We start from the raw sequence: 24079 nt of genomic DNA on the forward strand, positions 1-24079 counted from the left end.
GCAGGGGCTTTCCCGTTCGGAAAATTCCATTATTCCTTAAGGTTTTCATAGGAGAAGCAGATAAAAATTTAAGTATGATAGAGGAGTAGTTAGGCAACCCGAATACAGACAAAGTTGGTTACTGTAATGGGAGCCATGTAGCCCAAAATGAGATCAAATTTAAGTAACTATATGGTGAAATATTACTCCTTAGACTGACCAAGTGGGCCCCAACCTGCAGCTACGAAAGTATAAAAAGTATTTTATGAGAAATAAGTAGGACCTTTATTGGTCCTAGAATGTATTTATTGACCAAAATGTATTATACTATAGTGTAATAATTATTGTTTTAAATTATATTCTTACGGTTTTTAAATATGCTCTTTGTAATTACTTCTCCTCTCTTTTTCTCTCCAATGAAATATAAACAGACCGCACGAGATCCCTTTGAAGAAGTATCCAGTAATGGGAATAATTAATGACAGGAAAATTAATTAAAAAAGTAAATTAAGGAAGTAATTGCTCGCCCCAAAATACGAGGCATGTTTTTTGACATGTTGGCTACACTGCCGTGTAGCCTGATTCCTCCCCTCTGGTCCGAGATCAGTACGTTGAGAACTGGTCGACGCGACCATTGGTTACGTGAAAAATGTCAATCCAATCTCCCGCCAAGTGCGAAATACGCGGCGTCATCCGTTATCTCGTTTGGTACGGAAAAAACTTCGGTTGAGGTTTATAATGAGGTAAAAACTGCATATGGTGGATAAAGCTATGAAATCGTACGAGTGTGTTCAAGTGGTGTCAAACGAGTTTAAAAACGGTCGGAACGTCTGTGCATGATGATCAGAGGAGAGCGAAAGACCTTCAATTATTGTGACTGACGAAATTGTGTGGAAAAAAAAATCGAAAATGCGCTCCGTGATGATCCACAGATTTACTGTGGATGAACTTTCTGCGATGTTTCCAGATCTCTGGAAACACGAAACCATCACAGAAACTCTCGGATAACAGAAAACTGTTCGCGAGGTGGGTCCCAAAACAACTGACAGACCGACAACACAAGTTGAATCGAGTGGAGGCCGGGCAAGAGTTTTTTGAGACGCTGCAAAACTCCATGGAGATGAATCACTCCGCTCCATTGTTACTGGAGATGAAACTTGCTTGGAACTACACAACTGAAACCAAAAGGCAGTCTCAACAGTGGCGCGTCACACCTCTTCACCCTCCGCCAAAAAGTTGAAAAAAAAAACACAATTTCAGCCAAGAACATCATGGCATCCATATTTTGGGACTGTCAAGGCATAATTTTAACTGAATACATGCCCTCAAGGGGAGACCATCAACTCTGCAAGATACTGTGAGACCTGTATTATATTACCCACAGTATGTCGGTGGGCCTTTTGATTCAAAATTGCGTCCAAAAAATTGTAGTGTCTGCCTGTACGAGTTTGCAGCAACGACTCAATTTGGAGTAATTGAAAGAAATCGATTAGTATATCGTATTGTTTAAATTAAAATTCTAATATCTCAAAAAGTATTGGACTAATAAACGAAAAAAGTATAAATATTTCTTAAAATAATGTTCGCACTCAAATCTCGAAAGGTCCTAGAAGGAATTTCCTCTCCAAAAAGGAACTACAAAAGACTACAACAACAGCAACAACAAAAAATACACCAATTTTCATGTAAATATCAAGCATTGAACAATTACAGCTGTCATTTACCCCCCCACCACCACCACGGCCCACGCCAAAAAAACTCCTTACCCCAAAAGACAATTTTTTTTAGAAGGTTATTTCACCAATCGGGCCCGGTATGAAAAAAAAATTCGAGCTAAAAACCCCCACCACAATCAACAGTGACGTCATGTCGTGACGTTACCTTTTTTTTAACCAAATAACCCTTCCATAAAACATTTTTCTTGGGTAAAAACCTGGTTCAAATATTAAATTGAGATTTTTTTTTTTTCTTCGTATTTGGTTGAACCTATACAAAACCAATAACCATGAACCATGTGAAAAAAGTTAGTTTTTACACCCCACTTGCTACACAAGAGTTCCTAAAAACCACGCTCCAATTTTTAACCAAAAAATACCAGTAATATTACGTACGGAACAGAAACAATTTTAGCATTCTACGAGTTGGAAAAAAGCCCTAACAAATTCGGATAAAAGTCATAAAAAATAAACAAGAATTTTTATTGTTAATTGTAGCGTACAAAAATGAAAAATTCAAAGTAGAAGAATGATAAAGATGACTTACCGGTAAAGAGGATGAAAATGGCAAATTTCAGCATCAGTGTGGAGCCCATGATTGTTTGCATGATGATCGGCATTGACGCAGGCACACTTATGTGAAATGATCACATTATATTTCGTTCGGAAATCTGGAAAATAAAATAAATTCATTAATTAGGTTGATAATTTTCTTAGAAGGATTTCTGATCTTTCATCGCCATACTGGAGGAGATACACTGCACTTAAGATAAGCAGAGATAAGCTGATGAGTGAATAACTGTTTTGAATTTAATGAACCTATTGGTAAATTCTAGCTCATAATCACACATTATATGATCATTCATTCAAGGGCACATTCATTTCAAAAACTGAACCACAATCATGTAGTATTTACTTACGTTGGAATTAATAACGGCAGCGAAACGGTTAGATTCTAGACCCGCAAAGCTAAGATGTATTGCGGTACTAGGCTATATTCCCCAGTCTATACCTTTAATGGTTAATATGAGAAATTTGCAGTAAAGTATGTTTGCTATTCGCCACAGTAGCGAAACGGTTAGATTCTAGACCCGCAAAGCTAGGATGTATTGCGGTACTAGGCTATATTCCCCAGTCTATACCTTTAATGGTTAATATGAGAAATTTGCAGTAAAGTATGTTTGCTAGTCGCCATGGTAGCCGAGCGGTTAGAGGCTAGACCCGCAAAGCTAAGATGTACTGTGGTACTAGGCTATATTCCCCGGTCTATACCTTTAATGGTTAATATGAGAAATTTGCAGTAAAGTATGTTTGCTATTCGCCACAGTAGCCGAGCGGTTAGAGGCTAGACCCGCAAAGCTAAGATGTACTGTGGTACGAGACTATATCTCCGATCTATACCTTTAAATTAATTTTTAACTTAACTGATTTATTCCGACGAAATTCTTCAATCAAATCAAAATTAGGCACATCACAATTAAAATAAAACATATTCTGCAACCGTAGTTGATGTTGAACCGTAATATAAATCTTCAAAATAATTTATTATTATTTTTGCATAATTTCATTCTTTATTAAATACCTATGGAGGGAAAAATAGTGAAAAAATTCTAGAGTACCTTTTTGATTAGAAAAAAACGCCTCAAAAGTCTTAATGGTGGAACGTAGAAGTGGTATGTGGGCGTGTTATTGAGTGTGGTTTATCCCCACCTAGCTACGGTTCTATTGGCCAGTAGACACGCCCACTAGACACTTGTTCGATCCGCCATTAGGATTTTTAATGCCTATTTTCTCTATTAAAACAATAGTTTAGATTTTTTTTACTATTTTTTCCCCCGTAGGTATTTCATAAAGAATCAATCTATGCAATAAAAATTAGACATAAAAAATTAATTAAATATATAACCTAACTGTTTTATTCTGATGAAATTCTTCAATTGAATCAAAATTAGGCACATCACAATTAAAATAAAACATATTCTGCAATAGTTCATAAACCGTAGTTGATGTTGAACCGTAATATAAATCTTCGAAATAATTTATTATTATTTTTGCATAATTTCATTCTTTATTAAATACCTATGGAGGAAAAAATAGTGAAAAAATTCTAGAGTACCTTTTTGATTAGAAAAAAACGCCTCAAAAGTCTTAATGGTGGAACGTAGAAGTGGTATGTGGGCGTGTTATTGAGTGTGGTTTATCCCCACCTAGCTACGGTTCTATTGGCCAGTAGACACGCCCACTAGACACTTGTTCGATCCGCCATTAGGATTTTTAATGCCTATTTTCTCTATTAAAACAATAGTTTAGATTTTTTTTACTATTTTTTCCCCCGTAGGTATTTCATAAAGAATCAATCTATGCAATAAAAATTAGACATAAAAAATTAATTAAATATATAACCTAACTGTTTTATTCTGATGAAATTCTTCAATTGAATCAAAATTAGGCACATCACAATTAAAATAAAACATATTCTGCAATAGTTCATAAACCGTAGTTGATGTTGAACCGTAATATAAATCTTCGAAATAATTTATTATTATTTTTGCATAATTTCATTCTTTATTAAATACCTATGGAGGAAAAAATAGTGAAAAAATTCTAGAGTACATTTTTGATATGAATTTTTGGCTTCAAAAGTCTTAATGGTGGAACGTAGAAGTAGTATGTGGGCGTGTTATTGAGTGTCGTTTATCCCCACCTACCTACGGTCCTATTGGGTTCCCCATCACTAAACGCCAACTGCTAATGAGTGTGCGGCAACTTATTAAAACACTAGATAGACCGAATCCTTTCAATAATAACCTACCAGGTAAATCTTGGTACTAAGGATTCCGGAACCGTCATTCTATCATTGCGACAAGGATAGGCGGAAACCTTACTGTTTCTCGAGCAAAAGTAACCACCAATACTACGTAGTTTGAACGCTTTGTATGATGAAGTCTCTCGATACTTAAATGAAGAAGAAATTGCGGATGTCCCTTGAAGGTTTGGACGTAATTAAAACTCTCCGGTAGGACAGTTGTGTAAGGGTTGATCGTCGTGAACCGCATGAAAAATATTACATTATTTAGGTATGCCAATTTAAAAACGGATTGTAATTAATTATGAATAAGGCTGATTTTTGTTATAAATCCAGATGGAAAAGTGATTTAGGCATTTTGAATACCTAATGTCGTTTCATGAATATACTTGTCTGTCAATCACTTGTACTACCCCATGTCAAGCACTGGGTACCCCCGCATATTTGAAGTCAGTCACCGGGTTATTGACATAAAGATCGAATTTACTGCCATTTACTTAATATACGAGGTGTGTTCAAAAAGTAACGGGAATTTTTAAATTTCGCGGGTTTGGAGAGTCTGATTGTAAAATTTTTTTTTTTATTATGTTGGTACACATGCCCCTGAAGTACGATAAAATTTTCAGTAATATTCATTGTTTACTTCTTAAGTGGCAGCCGTTAAGGTTAGACGTGTTTTTCGAGCTTGGCGATTTTTGTTTGTTAAAAAAAAATGGATCAAAGAATTTGTATTAAATTTTGCGTAAAAAATGAAATAAAGTGTAATAAAGTGTGTGAAATGTTAATAAAGGCATATGGTGAGTCTGCTATGAGTAAAACAAGGATTTACGAGTGGTATAAGCGTTTCCAAGATGGCCGCGAAAACGTTGAAGATGACGAACGACCTGGACGTCCAAGCACATCAACAACCGATGAAAACGTGAAAAAAGTGAAAGAAATGGTTATGAACGATCGCCGAATCACAATCAGAGAAGTCGCTGATGATGTTGCCATATCAATTGGCTCATGCCATGAAATTTTTTCGGATGTTTTGGGTATGAAACGTGTGGCAGCAAAATTTGTTCCAAAATTGTTGAATTTCGAACAAAAACAGCGGAGAATGGAAGTTGCTCAAGAGTCACTCAATGAAGTCGACAACGATGCGGATCTACTGAAACGTGTTATAACAGGTGACGAAACATGGGTTTACGGATATGATGTCGAAACTAAGGCTCAATCGTCCCAGTGGAGGCATTCTGGATCGCCAAGACCGAAAAAGGCTCGACAAGTGCGGTCGAATGTGAAGGTTATGCTCACTGTGTTCTTCGATTTTAATGGCATAGTGCATCATGAATTCTTGCCACAAGGTCAAACAATCAATAAGGAGTACTACCTACAAGTTCAACGCCGTTTGCGTTAAGCAATCCGAAAAAAACGCCCGGATTTGTGGCAAAACAATTCATGGATTTTGTACCACGATAATGCACCTGCTCACACTTCATTGCTTGTTCGTGAATTTTTGGCCAAAAACAAAACTTTAACGATGCCCCAGCCTCCATATTCGCCAGACATGGCTCCATGTGACTTTTTTCTATTTCCAAACATAAAGAGAACATTAAAAGGCCGTCGTTTTACAAGCATAGATGACATTAAAAGCGAATCGCTGAAAGAGCTGAAAGCTATCACAAAGATCGAGTTTCAGAAGTGTTTCGAGGATTGGAAAAAGCGCTGGCACAAGTGTATTGTATGCGAAGGGGACTACTTTGAAGGCGACAATATTAATGTAGATGAATAAATAAATATTTTTTTCAAAAAACGAAAATTCCCGTTACTTTTTGAACACACCTCGTACAATCTTATGGAGCGGTACAATTGTCCAACCTACAGCTGGAGCCAAAATAACGGAAATTATTCTAAACGAAACTTGAATTTATCTTAAGCTGTCAATTACCGGTCTTACCCCCTTCACCCTACTTTCCGATCCACCAATCATTATCTAGAAACGGCACTTCTTCGACTTTATCCGAGTTATTAGAATTATTATTCGATTTTTCAAAATATATATATATATATATATATTTGGCCACCATTCTAGAAGAGATTGCAAAAAATAAACGTTATATTTTCCCATGGGGAAAGAAGTTTATTCCCCACTAAATACAATATGTCGTCCAGCTTCCTATCATCAACGTGATGCCATGAAGAGGGGTACCTATAGCTTTGGGAAACAGCATTTTCTCCAATTTTCTTTCTTCAATTCAATAGAAAAGATCAGATTTCCCTTTATATCGTATATTTATATATAAGAAATAATCAAGCAATTGCTTGACGTCACAAGATTACCTTAACAATATCTCCAGACATAATATTTTTATTCCATTTCTTATTGCTTACACAATAAAGGTAGTAGTGTAATCGTGCCTAATTTGTCACCGGAAGTATAAGTTTAAATGATTTGTACTACCCCATGTCAAACACTGGGTACCCCCGCAAATTTGAAGTCAGTCACCGGCTTATTGACATAAAGATCGAATTTACTGCATATGTATATGTATGTATGTATATGTATTTATATAAAGTCTAAAGTCTCAAAACTACTTTTAGCTGAATGTTTCAATCCCGGGTTTCAATCCCCCAGATTTTTCTCTTCCTAAGAAGCTTCAGAACAGTTCAGTGTGACGTTGATGGACAGTGTTTGACTTTGACGAGAGAACATTGTTCACAGGAAGTGTACTAAAAAAAAAAAAAACTCTGGGCGCCAATATCCTCTGATGTTAAAGAGCGCCTTAAATACTCTTTGTGGACGATTTCGTGGATATTGAAAAAACAAATCAGCATGCATTTTTTATCTTCGACTTCGCCATCCTTGCTTTTTTGGGCCTTGGAGAGGTTGAAGTGTGCCACTCCATGCTCTGGCGCTTGGTTTCTGGGCCGTACTCAAACACGACTGGTCCACCAGTCTCTTCCCGAAATTGAAAAATCAACTCAAGGGAACTCATTTTGGGACAGTCGAAAACATTCAAACGGCTGTAACCGTCGACCAGCTGAAGGCTATTCCAGTATCGGAGTTCGAGCACTGCTATGAGGAGTGGAAGAAATGTCTCCTCCAGCGCTGTGTGACTTCAGAAGGAAGTTATTTTGAAGGTGACAATATAGAATTGTAGTTCTTTTTGAATACAAAAATTTTAAAAAAATCAGTCTCATTACTTAATTTACAGACCTCGTAAGAGTGTACCTTGGGATAATGGATGCAGTCTCCGTGGAGTGAGTCAAATTTAGTCCGTCGTCGAGAGTTTGTTCGTAAGTCTGAGAAATTTGTTCTGTGTTGTTCTGGAGTTTCTTGATGTTGCTACTTACTACAAGTCCAGGCTCCAGGCAGAGCAGGCGTAGAGCTCCATCAGCCTCATGATCACTTTGTAGAGGAGGAGTTTGTTGGTCCACCGTCATTTTGGAGTCACGTGAGAGGAGTAATAGAATAAAGGATAATATTACTGGCTAAGAGTTTAGTGGCTAAACATCAACACTAATTCAAGGAACGAGCTTAAATTACAATAACTAACTGGGATAAACTAATACTAAAAGAACTGGCCTAAACTGGATGACGAGTAGAGTAACGCCGAGAAGAGAGTGTAAGCTACGAGTGATTAGGCCAGAGTGAGTCCAGAAAGCGAATCCAGAGTTGTGCTCCCATGCAGCGGAGACTTGTGAATGGATCGACCTAAGTAAACCCTCGCTTATTGAAAAGCTCAAAAAACCCAAATTAGTCCAATCTACCTATAAAGCATCCCAGAACAGTAACCTGTACACCCAAAAACGAATTACTGCTACACTTTCATAACCAGGCACACACAGAATTTAAAAAATTGCTTCTTCCAAAGAGCTACCAAAACTAAGCACAACTTCCAGAGGAGTTCCATATTCAAAGAAACCACTTAAAGTGAAATTTGTTACAATAAATTGAGCTTCTAAAAATTAATGCGGCAATTATTTTTCCATCAATTCAAATCCTAGAGAAATGCCGTTAAATTTTCCGTGGGAATGTTTCAACTTCATGGAATGGAATGATGAATCCGTAAGGATTATAGTCGGATCAAGTGGGGTTAATGACTACTAATCCCAGTTCTCCTAATTGATTACACCCTTTCATTTCGGTAGCAAAATTTCCGGTTAATACCTCTATTTACGTCATACTGGGAGGAGTTTTAAAGAATGACGCGATAATACTCCAATTTATGCCAATTTAATGAATAAATTTTTGTTTTTCTTTCATTTTATTCAAGTTTACATGTTTATTCTCTCATATAAATTCATGGAGGCTCATTAATTTCTGTGACTGTACCCAGCGAAATCAATTTCAACAACACAGCATCTTAACTGGCTCTAGTGGAGGCACAGTTGATCGATATTACCATACACTATGCGCTTTAATTAAATAAATATATGGTAATCGATAACTTCTCTACTTTTTCATTGATCGTTGAGCCCATAACACTTTACAAACTAAACCAAAACCATAAAAATACAGCAGCAGAAAGGAAAAGTGAACAAAAGTTTTTCCACTTTTCCCCCTCTGATCCACCAGAAAATTCACTGATGCATTCATTGGCCAGTTCTACCTCCAGAGTGGTATTAAAAGTTCCTACCCCGTCAATGCTCGGAGGGGGCCGTAGTAACAAAGTATCGCAAAAAAAAAGAAAGAAAAAAAACAGAAGATTCTATTTCCGGTCAGTACCCTTTCCGTCAAGATAGGACCAAATTGTATTTTCTGAACAAACTTTATTTATTTTCTTTTAAAGTAAGTACTTTTATTTGTATGTAAACATTTACGTTTCTACTCAGAAACAAAGATGACGACAGACTCTCCTCGCTTTCTCCTGCTTGGATAATTGGCAAATTTGTTTACGTCATAATACACCTCACATCAATCCTTCGAAACTAATACGAGGAAAAAATACCACATGGCCAGTATATAAAGCAAAGAATGAAGTTTTCAATTAAATTAGAGTTAAAGTAAAATCATTACTTACAGTCGTTGGTAAAGTTTTAATAATTACTTCAAATCTTCGAAAAACAAAATAACCAATTTAACAGTAGTTACGTGTTAAATTGTTAATTCAACCAACCAGAACAAGTTTCTCTTTGGTTTGTAATAGACGGCTGTTAAATTTTCTTGAAATATTACTTTGATTAATTATCTCTAAGACTAAGACAAATTTTTTCCCTTGCAGTATTAATAAAAAACTTTATTATTTGATTTTAATAATTAAAATTTCGATTTTCAACAAATAATTTGCGAGAGGAAAGAAATAAAAATTATTCTAATATTTCACCAACAGCATTCTGATTTTCATGATGGAAAAGCAGGAGTCAAAAAAGTGTTGGATACATTTTTTATAATACAAATTAAAATTTCCATTTTAACAAGTGCTTTTTGTCCTTGATTATCATTTACAAATATTGTAGACGTTACAGGAAGCTGAATTCGTAAAAAGGATTTCCGTTTAGGAATAGTTTTATATTTTATAATAGGAATAGAGTTCAAGTTACGAGGGATTAACTTTAAGCCCTATTTTTTGCCTATTCCTTAATTTTTGGGGGGTTTACCTCCTCTTAAAAGCTTTTCCGAAATCAGTTTTGGAACATACATTTGTACAGAATAGAGTTCTTTACGTAAAAGTATCTAAATAAATTTTTGAAGAGGTTTTTTGCGCATGGTAAAAGTGTGTAGAGTTCAATAAAACTTCAGTGAAGTTCAAGTAAAAAAAGTCTAAGTTAAATTTGTTTGTCTTTTGTTTTTTTTAAAAATCTTTTATTGAAATTTGCTTGTTGCAACAAGCAAATGTGATGTAATATAGTGGTCTTGATTGAAGATAGGAGAAGGCACCCAGTGGCGACACTCCATTAACGTGAACAGATGCACTATACTGTTATGAGGAGAGTAGGTCGCGGGACCATCTTCTCTTCAATCTCCATGGAGGAGTACCTGGTATTGTGGAAGAAGATAAGTGTTCAATTAAAGGATTAGGATGAGCTGCTGTAAAGGAATGAAATTTTAAGAAATGAGTTTTAGTAAAGTCCATTAATGAAAAGGATTTTGAGATCATTATGAATGGTAAGGTTAGAAATGTAGAATGGAGCGTTAAGTAGTTTTCGTAGTATTTTTGCTTGTAAATTCTGGATGCGTAAAGAATGGGAACGTTTAGTCGATCCCCACACTTCAATGCCTTATGACCAAATTTAATTGTAAAAAAAAAAAATTAAGAAAATAACTTTTAATCTCTCCCATTCGGGATAAACCTCTATTGGAGAGGAGAGCTCTTTAGGGTATGGTTATCCCAAACTGCCAGCTTCACTCTTTTATTGGGGCTTCCCCCCAGAATGGCTGAATTGGTTACTTTCATCTGTTAGGGCAGCTGAAGGCGTCAAGAAGTAGATTTAGTCCAATCCTCCAATCACTGAGATTTCCCTAGGGCTTGGATAATTTTATGTGGAGGGGAAAACGGAATTAGTGGTGAACCACCACTAATTTGAGGTGTGTCATCTTTGAAGGATCCTGGATGTAGGACTAGTAGGTATCACCGCTTTATCTGGAACTTGCTTTGAAAGCTAGGATAGTTTGGGAGGATAGTTTGAATATAGCTTCTCCCAGAATCCTGTTAGAAGAGCTCCATTGAGAGTTTTTAAGAAAGGAGTGTATTGGCTGCAGAAAGTGGTTATCCCATAACTATCAATAGGGTGGTAATCCCTGCTACCTGTGACCTGTGCTGAGGAAAATCTGCGAATGAATCTTAGGGATAGGGAGGTTCGCATCTTTTCGGACAGCCAAGCCGCGCTGAAGGCCATTGTCTCATCGTGGGGATCACCACGAGTGCAGTTCGTGAGGCTCTCAGAGATTGGATCTGGAGAGAACACGAAAAGAACTGGGTGATGCTTCCTGGGGTCAAACACAGCAATAGTGTTATGCCCTTGCTGTGCAAACATAGAACCAAAGAGACTCTGGGCTTGGGCAGGAATCAGATCACTCTGATTACGGGCGTATTCACAGGGCACGGTAGGTTCAGAAAGCACCTGCACAAATTAGGGCTTATTAGCTCGGAACCGTTGTGCAGATTGTGCCAGGAAGAGGAGGAAACGGCCTCTCACCTGTTATTCGATTGCGTTGCAATCGAGAGACTGCGCTACGACATCTTTGGGACTTTGAGACCAAAGGAGATTATAGCGCAGAAGGAACTGGTAGGGAAAGCCCTCAACCTTCTTAGAAGGGGAGGTTTCACCTACTAGATTTAGAGGGAAGGCACAATAAGCCTCTTGTGGCTGCGGTGCCGTGGGGTATAGGTCCCGTCCCGTCCGTCTAAATCTAAATCTAATCCCTGCTAGAACCTCCCTGGGGATATGGCACTGTTAATCGAAACAATAAGGTGCGCAGGGCAGAAGTGCAATAAAGTAAACGAATTTGATAAAAGAAAAGGAGTTTTCAAATTAGCCAATTCACAGTTCCTTTCTTGTTTACAATGTTAACCAATTACAACTTATTCACTTTACAAACAATCATAAATAACAAGAGGAACAAGGGGCCAAAGAAAAATTACTGCCTAGCAGGGCGAGTATTATATATCATTTAACAGATTTGCAAGCTCGACTCGCCAACCTACATTCCCTAGGCGCATTTAATATATTAGATAACGGAGAAAAGTAAGAACTTGACTGCTGTTGTAGGGCGGGAGTGAAAGGATGATAAGACGAGGAGCTGGAGGACCTTACTCCTTCACCATCCTGTCTCAACATGCACGCTATCTTTATCTCTCTCTCTCGGCTCTCGTCCATCCCCTCATCAAGGGGTTAAAATAAATGGCAGTGCGTGCAAACACATTCCCCTATATATATATACGTACAAAGACTGTTCCAGTCTATTTCAACTTCCGTCCGTCTGTCTGTATATGTGTAATAAATACCTTGACTTGAGTATGTGTGGATTTATTACGTGAGAAATATAACATCTATCAAAGTGTACGTGTAAATAATAATGGTAAGTACAGGGGATGTAATAACTGTTGAAAATGTATAAACCTAAATAATGATTTCAATTATTTATAAATAACAGTTATTTTCAGAAATGTTATTTTGTAACAAACAATATGGTACGTAGTTAATTTGGATAGACATTGTTCAATAAGACACGCATCAGTTTAATATGTTACGTAAAAATTACTGGCATACATAGAAGTTTCTAGATAGTATCTTGTGACGTCTTTTTTTTTTTGCGTTTATTTGTGCTACAATTAGCGCGTTAGCGCTATAAGTAACAATGATTCAATAGAGAAGTTACAATGATAAGGTAACAAGTGAAGAAGTTACCACAGTGGTAACACTCCCAAATATTAAATGGTTAGTCACTCTCTTCACTAGGAGAGGAGATCACGAGGCCACTGTCTCTTTTAAAACGTCTTGTCCGGGTTATCAGGATGAGTTCTAGAAGAAAGACTTTGAGCTAGAGGATTTATATGAGATTGCAGGCTGAAGTGAGGGTTTTCCGTATCGTGTTTTCAGCAACTTGTGTGGAAAAAAGGAATGATAAGGGTCAGTGTGTATAGTCACAGGTTGGAGACATAAAATGGAGCGTTTACAATAGTTCGAAGTAATTTAGAATGAAGATTGGAGCGTTTGGTTGAACACCACAGCTCTATTCCATACGCCCAGATGGGTTCACAAAATAGAAGTGTAAATCAGTCTTTTGTTTTCCAGAGAGAGTTTTGACCTATCATCTAAGAATCTTTTAAGTATTCGATAGCGGTCTGTTTAGTTCTGTTCTTTTAAGTCTACTGTGTGTGTGTGTGGGGGGGGGTCTCGTGACGTCTAGATTTCATGAAGTGGGAAACAAGATAACTTTCTCTTACCCTACAATTGCAAGGTATTGGTGATCGTGCCGATTTTTCATTTAAAGATTTCACTGATTTTTTTTTGGATCCTTCGGGAAAGATGTTTTTACAAAAGAAACCGGAAAGATGCAACCGTAGGATGCTGATATAAGTTTATTGGTCAAAAATAGCGGAAATACCATTTTTATTGAAACGTTTTTCAAAAGTACAAAGCTCTAAACGTTTTTTCCTTTAAGGGATACATGAGTAGCACGAAGCGAGAATCTGCCCTATAGTGGTATCACCAGCGCTTCAACAGTCATGCAGGATTTCTTGGCAATACAGTTAAATTGGTGAACGGATATGAGGAAACTGAGACACACAACAGGGCAGGAGATCTTCCCTGAGTTTCAGAAACATAGGTAACAAGATGATGATAGAAAGGAACCTAAATCAAATTTTAAATCTAAACCCAGCGATTTTCTCATTTCAAGAATCTGAAGACCTAGAAAATTTGCTTTTCTGGAGTAAAACTTCAAAATTTAGAAATCAGCAGCTTCAAAATTTAAACCAAGCTGTTCTCATTCAAAGCAATTGGCGATGGCACCAATTTCCAGCGTATTATAAGCTGTCAGTTATATTACGCTACAAGTAAAACGCTCAGTTTTACAGTTTAAAAAAATGTCTGCTTAAAAAGCAAGAGAAAATAAAAAAAAAAATTATTTAATGAAAAATATAATTACAAGAGGTAAACAAGAAAATTAACAAAAAAGAATTTAGTATATAACCAAGCGAATAAAAACGAGTAATGAGGGAAAACAAGCAAGCTTTTTCTGGTGGATGGTTAAAACGTAGGAAACGTCATAAAAAAAAATAAGTGGGGAGGGTAAAAAATAAAATAAATATAAAAAGCTCCAAGTTAAAATAAAAAAAAATCTTTAGAAGCTCCAGCCTAACTTCCGCTATCATTGGTTAAGTTTAAAATTAAAAAAAAATTCCAGGTTAGTCATGGTGAGCTCCTTTCTTTTTCACGTCCTCCTAATCAATGTAAGAGCCGTAGCGTTGTTATTTTATCTGGGTAGACCGGCAGGGTGACTCATTTATACAGTATTAGATTCGTAATTAAAAAAAAACAACAAAAAAAAAATGTTTTTTTCAAAGATGCGATTTCAGACCAATGTATGGTCTCATTATCTGTATATAGTATTAATCGGGAATATTTATTTTATTATTTATTATTATTTATTTACAAGCTTAAAGGTAAATACCTTTAGCTGGCAGTTGCAACAACATTGCACAAAAAAGTAGAATAACATTACATTAATACAGTAGTAAAATAGAGGAAATGAAACTATTTTTTATGAAATAAAAAATTGGAAAACTAAAACATAACTCATTGGCAAACATACGAGGGTCGTTTGAAAAGTGCGTGGAAAGTCAGAGAGATAGCACCACTGGCGCGTATCGAGGTTATGTTTAGTTAGTAGCATCTCTTGGAAGAACACACACCAAGTTTCAGCCAGATCGGTCTATTTCTTTGTGTTTGGCATTCGTTTGGATCGAGGAAGTCGTGTGATTTTCAAAAAATAGACGAAAAAGAATTTCGTGTGTTGATTAAACACTACTTTATGAAAGGCAAAACGCCTCAGGAGACTAAAGAGAAGCTTGATAAACATTATGGTGACTCTGCACCTTCGATTAGAACAGTTTATAAGTGGTTTCAAAATTTTCGGAGTGGCCATACGGGCACAAGTGACGCTGAACGTTCTGGACGCCCTGTTGAGGTTACTACTCCAGAAATCATTGATAAAATCCATGATATGGTGATGGATGACAGAAGAGTGAAGGTGCGTGAGATTGCTAGTGCTGTGAGCATCTCGAATGAACGGGTACATAATATTTTGCATCAACATTTGGACATGACAAAGCTATCCGCAAGATGGGCGCCGCGATTGCTCACGCTTGACCAAAAAGGAAATCGTGTGAAGTGTTGCAAGGACGGTTTGCAGCTGTTCCAGAAGAATCCGCAGGACTTTAAGCGTCGTTTCGTCACTGTGGATGAAACATGGATACATCACTACACTCCTGAGACCAAAGAACAATCTAAACAATGGGTTACCAAGGGGGAATCTGCGCCAAAAAAAGGCGAAGACCGTTCCTTCGGCCGGAAAGATTATGGCGACTGTCTTTTGGGATTCGCAAGGAATAATCCTCATCGACTATCTGGAAAAGGGTAAAACTATTACAGGTGCATATTATTCATCGTTATTGGACCGTTTGAAAACCGAGCTGCAAGAAAAACGCCCACGATTGGCCCACAAAAAAGTCCTTTTCCATCACGACAACGCACCAGCTCACACCTCAGCAGTTGTGGTCGCAAAATTAATGGAAATAGGGTTCCAACTCGTTTCACATCCCCCCTATTCTCCAGACTTGGCTCCCTCGGACTACTATTTGTTCCCCAATATGAAGAAATGGCTGGCGGGAAAAAGATTTTATTCAAACGAGGAGGTGATTGCAGAAACGAATGGCTATTTTTCAGACTTGGACAAATCCTATTATTCGGAAGGGATCAACAAACTAGAGCAGCGTTGGACGAAGTGTATAAGCCTAAAAGGAGACTATGTTGAAAAATAGGAAAGGTTTACCCCAAAAAATTAAGTAGTTTTTATTTTTGCACGGACTTTTCAAACGACCCTCGTAAGTGAGAAATAACTTAATTAGTTAGACATAATTTACTCAACAGTTATCACTCTAAGAGCGAAGAACTTCTGAGATTCAGAGCTTGGTATCTAACAATTTGAGAAACTTATCATTTAAAGAATCATTTGAAGACTGATACGAGTTAAGAAAATGACTTCTAATGGGTAAAAGTGAGGTAGATTCAAAAAGAAAATGAACAACTGAATCAGGAGAAAAAAAGAGTTACAAATGAGGCAAATATTGTTTTCATCAAATTCATAATAGGGGTCATTAATATAGAATCTTGCCTTGGACAAATTGCACTGCCTTAATTGCACTACCACTCTCACTTTTTTTAATATTGACTTTCCAATCCAGATATGGCTCTGGTAATCCGAGTGTAGCTAAAGATCTGTATAAACAGTTGTATCTGGAGTTGAGAATGAGATCAATATCCTCACTGACACATTTATTTGTTAATAAGATTGTGAAATACTTTTCTCAGTACAGCAGCACTTTGACAGTGAAAGAGATCCAACGAACCAACAGAGATAAATATATTTTTCAAATTGGAGACCCAGTTGTTATCCTTACTAGAAAAAGAATTGTCTAAGTTAAAGAGAGCGTTTATAAGAGATTCTGAGCAAACGAAAGTGAGGCATATCTAAAATTTTAATAAGTAATGAAAGCATAGACTGAAATACAATTACTTTAACTGGGAGAAGACTGAATTCTGAACGTAATTAATCGGAAATAAAGCAAAGTATCAAATTTGAAGAGTGGACCGGAAGTAAAATTAAATAAAATTTTAGTAAGAGATGAATATATGTTCCTAAAATTTCGAATTTTGTAGTAAAATTTATATGTGAGTTAAAAAAAAAAAAAGCAGGCGACTCCATAATGATGTGGTCTTGACTTCCAGGATGTTCGTTCACCACACCAGACTCCCCTGTCTCTGTACAGTAATCTTGGTTAAGGAGAGAGCAGTGAAAAAGAGGACATGTTATTAGGGAAGCCAGTCGTAGTAAATAGCCAGCCAGAGGTTGTCCTATTTATCACGTGACAGATTTGCATCTTTCCGGTGATATTAGGGCGTGATATGTGGAGGAGTGGCTCTGACATGTAACAACATGAGAGGGGTGGGTGAGCCGAGGGAGGGGGGCGATGAAAGGTAAACGATACTCAGGAGAATGGGAGAGATAGAAAGATCTGAGTAGAGAGGTAAGCTGAGTGGAGGGTTGATCGTTTTCTTGCGCGGCAGCTCTCCCATTTCTGGAGAGGATGTAAGATGCGGTTAGAGAATAGAGAAAGAGAGAGAGAGAGAAAACATGCAGCGGAAGGAGAGAAATGCCTGGACATCCGCTCCAAATATTAGCTACAAATTTGCTGAAATAAATTGCGCCCCTCCGTTAGAGACCGGTGGTGAAGGAATAAAAAAGATTTATCTTGATGAGTAAATTTTGGGGGGAAAAATTGGTAAGAACACTCACACGACTTCCTGAAATCCATTGATTAATATGACACTTCCGGTAGTTTGGGAATTTTAAAAGAAAACGGAATTTGTTCAAGACGTTTTTAACCGCTCTTTATAATAATACAAAACTCGAAGTATCGTACTTCACACTGAAATGGAACTTTAGAGGGATGAACAGCCACTTCCACTGCTAAGAGTCCCTTTAATCCAGCGTTTCCCAACCTGTGCTAGTTGGTGGTAAGCGAAAAATAATCAATAATGGCGGACATGGAAAATAAAATAAATCATAAATATACCATATAAAAGTTTTTTCCTATATAATACATAAAAATTATGTTAATTAATAATATTATACAGTTAAGTTGTTAATACGTACAGTAATAAGTTAGTCTGCCTCAAGATATACGAGAAAATTTAATAGCACATTTAACAGGAATAAAATTGTTATTCATGGAGTATTTTCCAAAACCCGAAAAAATCACAAATGATAATTGGATTTCAAATCCCCTCTATAAAGAAAATTTAGGAAAAGCTACATCATTGCCGATAAAAGATAAAGAAAATTTAATAGTATTATCATGTGACAGAACCGAATGAAAACTCTGTAAAAGTCTGCTTAAATGGTATGGATTGTAATGAGTAAGCTCCTATCCAAGCAACATTAAATTTAATTGGTACTTACAGGTTAGTTGAATGCTTAAAAGAAATCAATTTAGAAGATTTGGGCACAAATATAATGATCCTAAAGAAGAACTTTCTAAATTAATTAATAATTTTGAAGAGAAAATATGTACGCAATTTTTAATTATTTAAAAAAAGTTTTAAAACTAAGATCTTACACTTTACAAAGTTTATAAAGTGAACATGAACTTGTGAACTCCTTTGTAACAGATAAATTGTATCTCTATACAAATAAAGATAATAATAATAAAATAACACACTCGGAATAACAAATTTCACGAAATACAATCATTTTTACGAAGTGGTACAATTTAGCATGATGTACTTACTACCAAGTGGTCTAAGCGAGCCAAAAAAGGTTGGGAAACGCTGCTTTAATCGAATTTTCCAGGAAAAAAAATGGCCTACGCTAGTGTAACAAAGGAAGTTTAAATAAATTAATTACAGCTATTTTTTTGTTTTTCTTTACTTCAGTAACGAAATTTCCTTCAAATTCGTAATTTTAGCAACACATTTTTAATAATACGTAGGATACAGAACCGTGCATTATACTTAAATTGTTCTTCAGATGTAAGAACTTTCGAGAAAATCTCAAAATTATTAAAAATCCGCTCAATAAAGGGGTACTTCCGGTAAAAAGATCTTGATCGATAGGTTGGTTAGCTGTAGAAGCATATCGATTATTTATTAAATAATTAGGAATACATTGAAGGAAATTGTCTGTGAATGTCGATTTTTCCCGTTTTTAGTTTTAGCATTGAGATCGATTTTTTTCCTTGTAAGCAAAAAAAAAATGAAAAAATGAATAATGCAGGAGTTCATAACTAAATGGGTGAATATATTGTGTCCTGTATTATCAGCACGGAAATGGGAACTCCCTTGTTTTTCCTTTCTTCCCTCACTTTATCATTCCACCGCTATTTTCCTTATGTTTCCCGCTCGTAGACTGACTGGGAAATTTTTTTTTTTTTAAAAAAAGAAAAAGGTCTGTAGCAGACATTAATGGTAATATGATCCACTGCATAATACTGTGGCACTTCTCTCTTTCTCCATTTTCTTTTGCCTTCCGCAGGAAATGAAAGCAAGTGTATGTTCGCCCTTTCCTTTTAATATTACCATTATTTACCCTTTAAAGGTAAAATTTATAAAAATCCCTACACATTTGTAAGAAGTATTTTTTAAGTCACCTTGAATTACGAAAATATACAGGGTGAACCAGTAAGTATTGTCCGTAGGTCTACTGTGTGTAGTACATCTAAAGTAGAGTTCAATGACGTATTGGCTAACTTCATATTTACCACTGTTCTTGAGTGGCGTCACTTTAAATTTTTTTTTTCTAAAATCATTACTTTTTTGCAATAAAAATGTTATTACTCAGAAAGTTTTAGTCCGAATTCGATTCTGATGACACGGTTAGAAAGACAGATAAATTTTCTCTCTGTTATTAACCAATACAACTAGGCATCTTATAAATAAACTTCCCTGATCTGTTAGACTTGGTTTTTCAAAATTTTCTATTGTACCCTATTTGAAACGAAGCAAACTTCGTTTACAAAAATAGCACTTTAAAATATTTTCTAACATTTTCTCAAATATTTCAGTAAGATCAGAAGTAAATGTTTAAAGTGCAAGTATGTAACCTTTGACTTCCTTATTTTAAGACAATATACTTTAAAAATTGACTACTGGTCCATCTAAAAGAGTTTTCAATGAATTAAACAACTTGATAAACTAACACTGTTGAGTGCTCGTAAACACGTTTTCTTGTAAATCAAACGTAATTTCTCATACGAAGATAAAAGGAATCCTGGAAAATGATATACTGTTTGAAAGCCCATTAGACAAGGAAACTTTTACTAAAAAGTGGCCAGCACCTAGGTCTGATAATGATCACGTAAGGGCCGAATGAGTTTTCTTCAAAAATTTCGATTACTTTTATTTTCCCAGTATCCTGGAGGAAGATTGAGGCTGTTTGGAGAATAACTTATGCTTTGAAATGGTAACAATTTTTAGAAAATTTATCTGTCTTTCTAACCGTGTCATCAGGATCGAATTCGGACTAAAACTTTCTGAGTAATAACATTTTTATTGGAAAAAAGTAATGTTTTTAGAGAAAAAAATTAAAGTGACGTCACTCAAGAACAGTGGAGAATATGAAGTTGGCCAATACGTCATTGAACTCTAATTTAGATGTCCTACTACACACAGTCGACCTATGGACAATAGTTACTGGTTCACCCTGTATATATATTTAATTTCCTGAACAGCATATAATTTTCTATTACAGTCATTCATTCTTGCTACTACCAAAATCAAATTAGTCTCAAAGATTAGGAAATTAAAAAATAACTTATAGGTCAGTTGTATAAGGGATGAGATCGTCAAAAACTGTACGAAAAAGTTTAACGTTGAAAAAACGCCCAACTTTGACAATATTTTTTTTCTCACATCCTATAAAAAATATAATTCCCATATTTTCATTATAATATAGGGTATATCTTTGTTTTGGTATATCTTTGGCTTGCCACCACTGGGCAGAGAGACAGGCGAAGGAGTTTATTAAAGGCTATTCGCCGAGGCTGACTGCAGAATTAATCCGTCAAGGCCGCGTGGGGCTATAAGGATGATTGTAGGCCTGTTAACTGGGCCACTGCAGGCTCAGGAAGCACATGCATCGCATGGGTCTAGCAGATGATAGCCTTTGCAGGTTCTGTCAGGAAGAGGTGGAAACGGCACTGCTCCACGTGTTGTGTCAGTGTGAGGGGCTTGTCCAGGCTGAGGATGTTACTTCTCGGGGAAGGAAAAAACCAAGGCCTGGTGAGCTTTACCCAAGAGTCGCTCTCCAGAATTAAGAGTCTGATTAAAAATGTTCGAAATGGACTTAGCAACGGACCCATATTGCGCTTGTCGAGACCCAGAGACAGCGGAGCACATTATTATGCAAAGTGATCTTTATGATGATTTACGCTATATTATGTGGCGGAGGGTGGGATTCCCGTTCTGCGTAGCTGGAGACGTTTTCCCCTTGTTACTGGAGAACACGTCTGCGTATGTGGCTTTCCGCGAATTCGCACAGGCGGCCTTTGAGAGGCGGATGACCTCGGTGGTTGGCAGATGAGGCCGTGGATCTGGTTGGTTGACTGGAGCGTGTTGTTGGGGGGTTTGGTTTGTGCGGTTTTTCGAGTTTGTGTTGGGTGTGTGCGTGTGTGATTTTATTTTGTTTTATTTCTTTGTAATTATGTGATTATTGTTAATAATTTTGTTGTTCTTGTTATTGTTATGATTGTTGGTGGCTGTTGGCATTTTGTGGACGTTTGGATGAGCGGTAGAGGTGTGTACGTGAGGCGGGTATGAGCTAGCGCTCGGGGACCGCCCATAAAAAAAAAGAAAGTCTGATTAAAAGGACAGGTCTGGAGGGTGAGCTTTAAAGTTAGGGGAGCCACAATAGATCCAAAGTGGTCGCAGTGGCGTAGGCCTTGAGGCTGCCCTAGTCTAATCTAATCTAATCTAATACCTTTGTTTATAAGTGTAATTTTTTTGCAACACCCTAGATTTTACAGATTTTGAAAAATGGGCAAAAATGGAGTCTCCAGAAATTAATTTTAAGTCAGGAATTCTTTTTTGATAATTATTTTATATAAAAATTCAAAGCTGGGCCAAAAAAAAAAGACCTTGAGAATTGCAATGAAATTTTTCCAACTTATAAGACTTCGTAAAATTTACTACCGGAAAACCAAACTGTAATTCCTAAATACGGTCATGACTATAATGCAAACTTCCTCTTCATACAAACAATAAGTTGGAGGTAAAACTGTAATTACTAAAAAAAAAAAAAAAAAAGTTATAGACGTAATTACAGTTAATCTCGATAACTATAACAGTCTACAAATAAAAATGCATAATTATTCAAAATGTTATTAAAGAAAATAATAAATGGTGGCATAAAAGGAAGAATTGTTAAGATATATTCTCAAATTAATTATTCTTATTATTTATCCAGCAGTATCGTGAGCCGCTCCAAATGGGCGGTGCCCCTCTCCCCCCAACCATTAAAAAAAGATATTAATTTTACTCTTACAAGGGCATTAAATAAGCTTATTTCCATAAAGCGGACAGTGAACAACTGCTATTAAACAGAGATCGGCCCCTTTCCCATTTTTTCTCTTTCTTTTTTTAATCGTTCGTCCTTATTCTCCTCCCTTTATTCTGTGCCGAAAAGAAAAGTTAGAATAAAGAAATTGATGATCAATCTTTGAAAAAAAGAAGAAGAATAAATGGCAATTTTTACAATTGTTTTAATATCCACAGTGCTTTCTTTTGTAAATGATCCAATAAGATTATTTTGAATATAAAACAGTTTAATTGCTCTTTCTTTTATGGCAATAAAATTACATAATCTTTTTTTTTTTTTTTGGACAACTTTTATGTTAACGACAAGAAGTTTCAGGATGAAATTGTTCTATAAAGGTATGAATCCAAAGACCCAATTCTTTTATTTTTTTGATACCAAATTTAAAGAAAAATTGTTGGGGAGTATAGCCTAGTACGCAATACATCTTAGCTTTGCGGGTCTAGCCTCTAACCGCTCGGCTACTGTGGCGACTAGCAAACATACTTTACTGCTAATTTTTCATATTAACCATTAAAGGTGTAGACCGGGGAATATAGCCTAGTACCGCAATACATCTTAGCTTTGCTGGTCTAGCCTCTAACCGCTCGGCTATCGTGGCGACTAGCAAACATACTTTACTGTAAATTTCTCATATTAACCATTAAAGGTATAGACCAGGGAATATAGCCTAGTACCGCAATACATCTTAGCTTTGCGGGTCTAGCCTCTAACCGCTCCGCTACCTTTTTTCTGTTAATTTCCTTTTTGAACAGTGGCAAATGAAACGTGTTTTTTGTTTTTTTTTTAAGGTTAAACGTAAAAGGCAACAAAATGGCTGCCCCCAATATACAATGAGAAAAAGTGTAACGGCTACGCTATTCAGTGAAGGGTTAAAGTGAATATGGTTAATTATATTAGGAGAAGAGAGAGGGGAAAAAAAAGAGAAACAGCCTTGCTTTTGGATAGAATTTGTTTTATATTTATAGCTTGGGAACCATGTTTTGGGGGAAGTGGTGTCGCCGCCTCCTTTCCACCTCCGCTTATATAAGTACATATATTTATAAGGTAGTATGTATGAGGTGACGGCAAGCGCTAAGTAAGTAAAACTAGGTTAGAAAATTTATAGCAAGCGTGGGTAAAGTGACTGGCTAGTTAAAAGGGAAAAGTGTGGTTGTTAAAGCCAGGAACGAGGTTCACTGGGAGCGGCTGGGAGAAAAAAGCCATCCCCCCTCCACACACACACACAGCCGGGAACATAGAGTATAAGCAAAATAGGAACTGGAGAAAACAGAGAGAGGGTGGGTGCGAGTAAAGTAGAGGAAACGAACCATCCTAGTGGAGAAGAGACTAACCGAGGAAAAACCTGGCGCAGTAGAAGTGTCGGAAAATGGCAATGCTACAAGATTACATGAATTCTTCTTCACACCGCTGCGAGGGAAATGAAAGGGAGGAAAAAAATTTCCACCAACTCCCTCTCTCTCTCTCTCTTCCGCTTCCTCTCTCTCTATCCCTCTCTCTCTCTCTAACACACACACCCAAAACTCCAGGATAATATTCTCCAGCATTTCTCTTCTCCAGAGATCTCTAAACTCCCCCACTTCGTTGCGGTCCATTTCTTTTACTTCGCTTTTAAGAATTGTAAGAATTTGCTATGTACTTATTGCTCCAAGCGTTTCTATCTAAAAGGGTGCAAATATAAAAGTACAGAAAACTACTAAATCTGGGTTCTTCAAAAACACACTCTTTTTTTTTTTTGCCTTTCAAGGACTATGTTAAACAAGCTAATTTTAGCTTAAG

General features: G+C 36.5%; 1 protein-coding gene across 5 annotated transcripts in view; it reads right to left on the bottom strand.

The window, feature by feature from the left end:
* LOC141454773 (uncharacterized) overlaps positions 1–24079 on the bottom strand; it is a 309424-nt gene that overhangs the window by 171989 nt on the left and 113356 nt on the right. For all 5 annotated transcript variants that reach the window (XM_074129359.1, XM_074129358.1, XM_074129357.1 and 2 more), the window contains one exon: positions 2242–2365. In XM_074129359.1, the coding sequence (XP_073985460.1) occupies positions 2242–2314 (73 nt within the window). In that variant the 5' untranslated portion in view covers positions 2315–2365. The remainder of the gene's footprint in view (positions 1–2241; positions 2366–24079) is intronic.

Source organism: Rhodnius prolixus, unplaced genomic scaffold (genome assembly GCF_049639745.1).
Source record: "Rhodnius prolixus isolate KJV_2025 unplaced genomic scaffold, Rpr scaffold_9, whole genome shotgun sequence".
Taxonomy (NCBI): Eukaryota; Metazoa; Arthropoda; class Insecta; order Hemiptera; family Reduviidae; genus Rhodnius; species Rhodnius prolixus.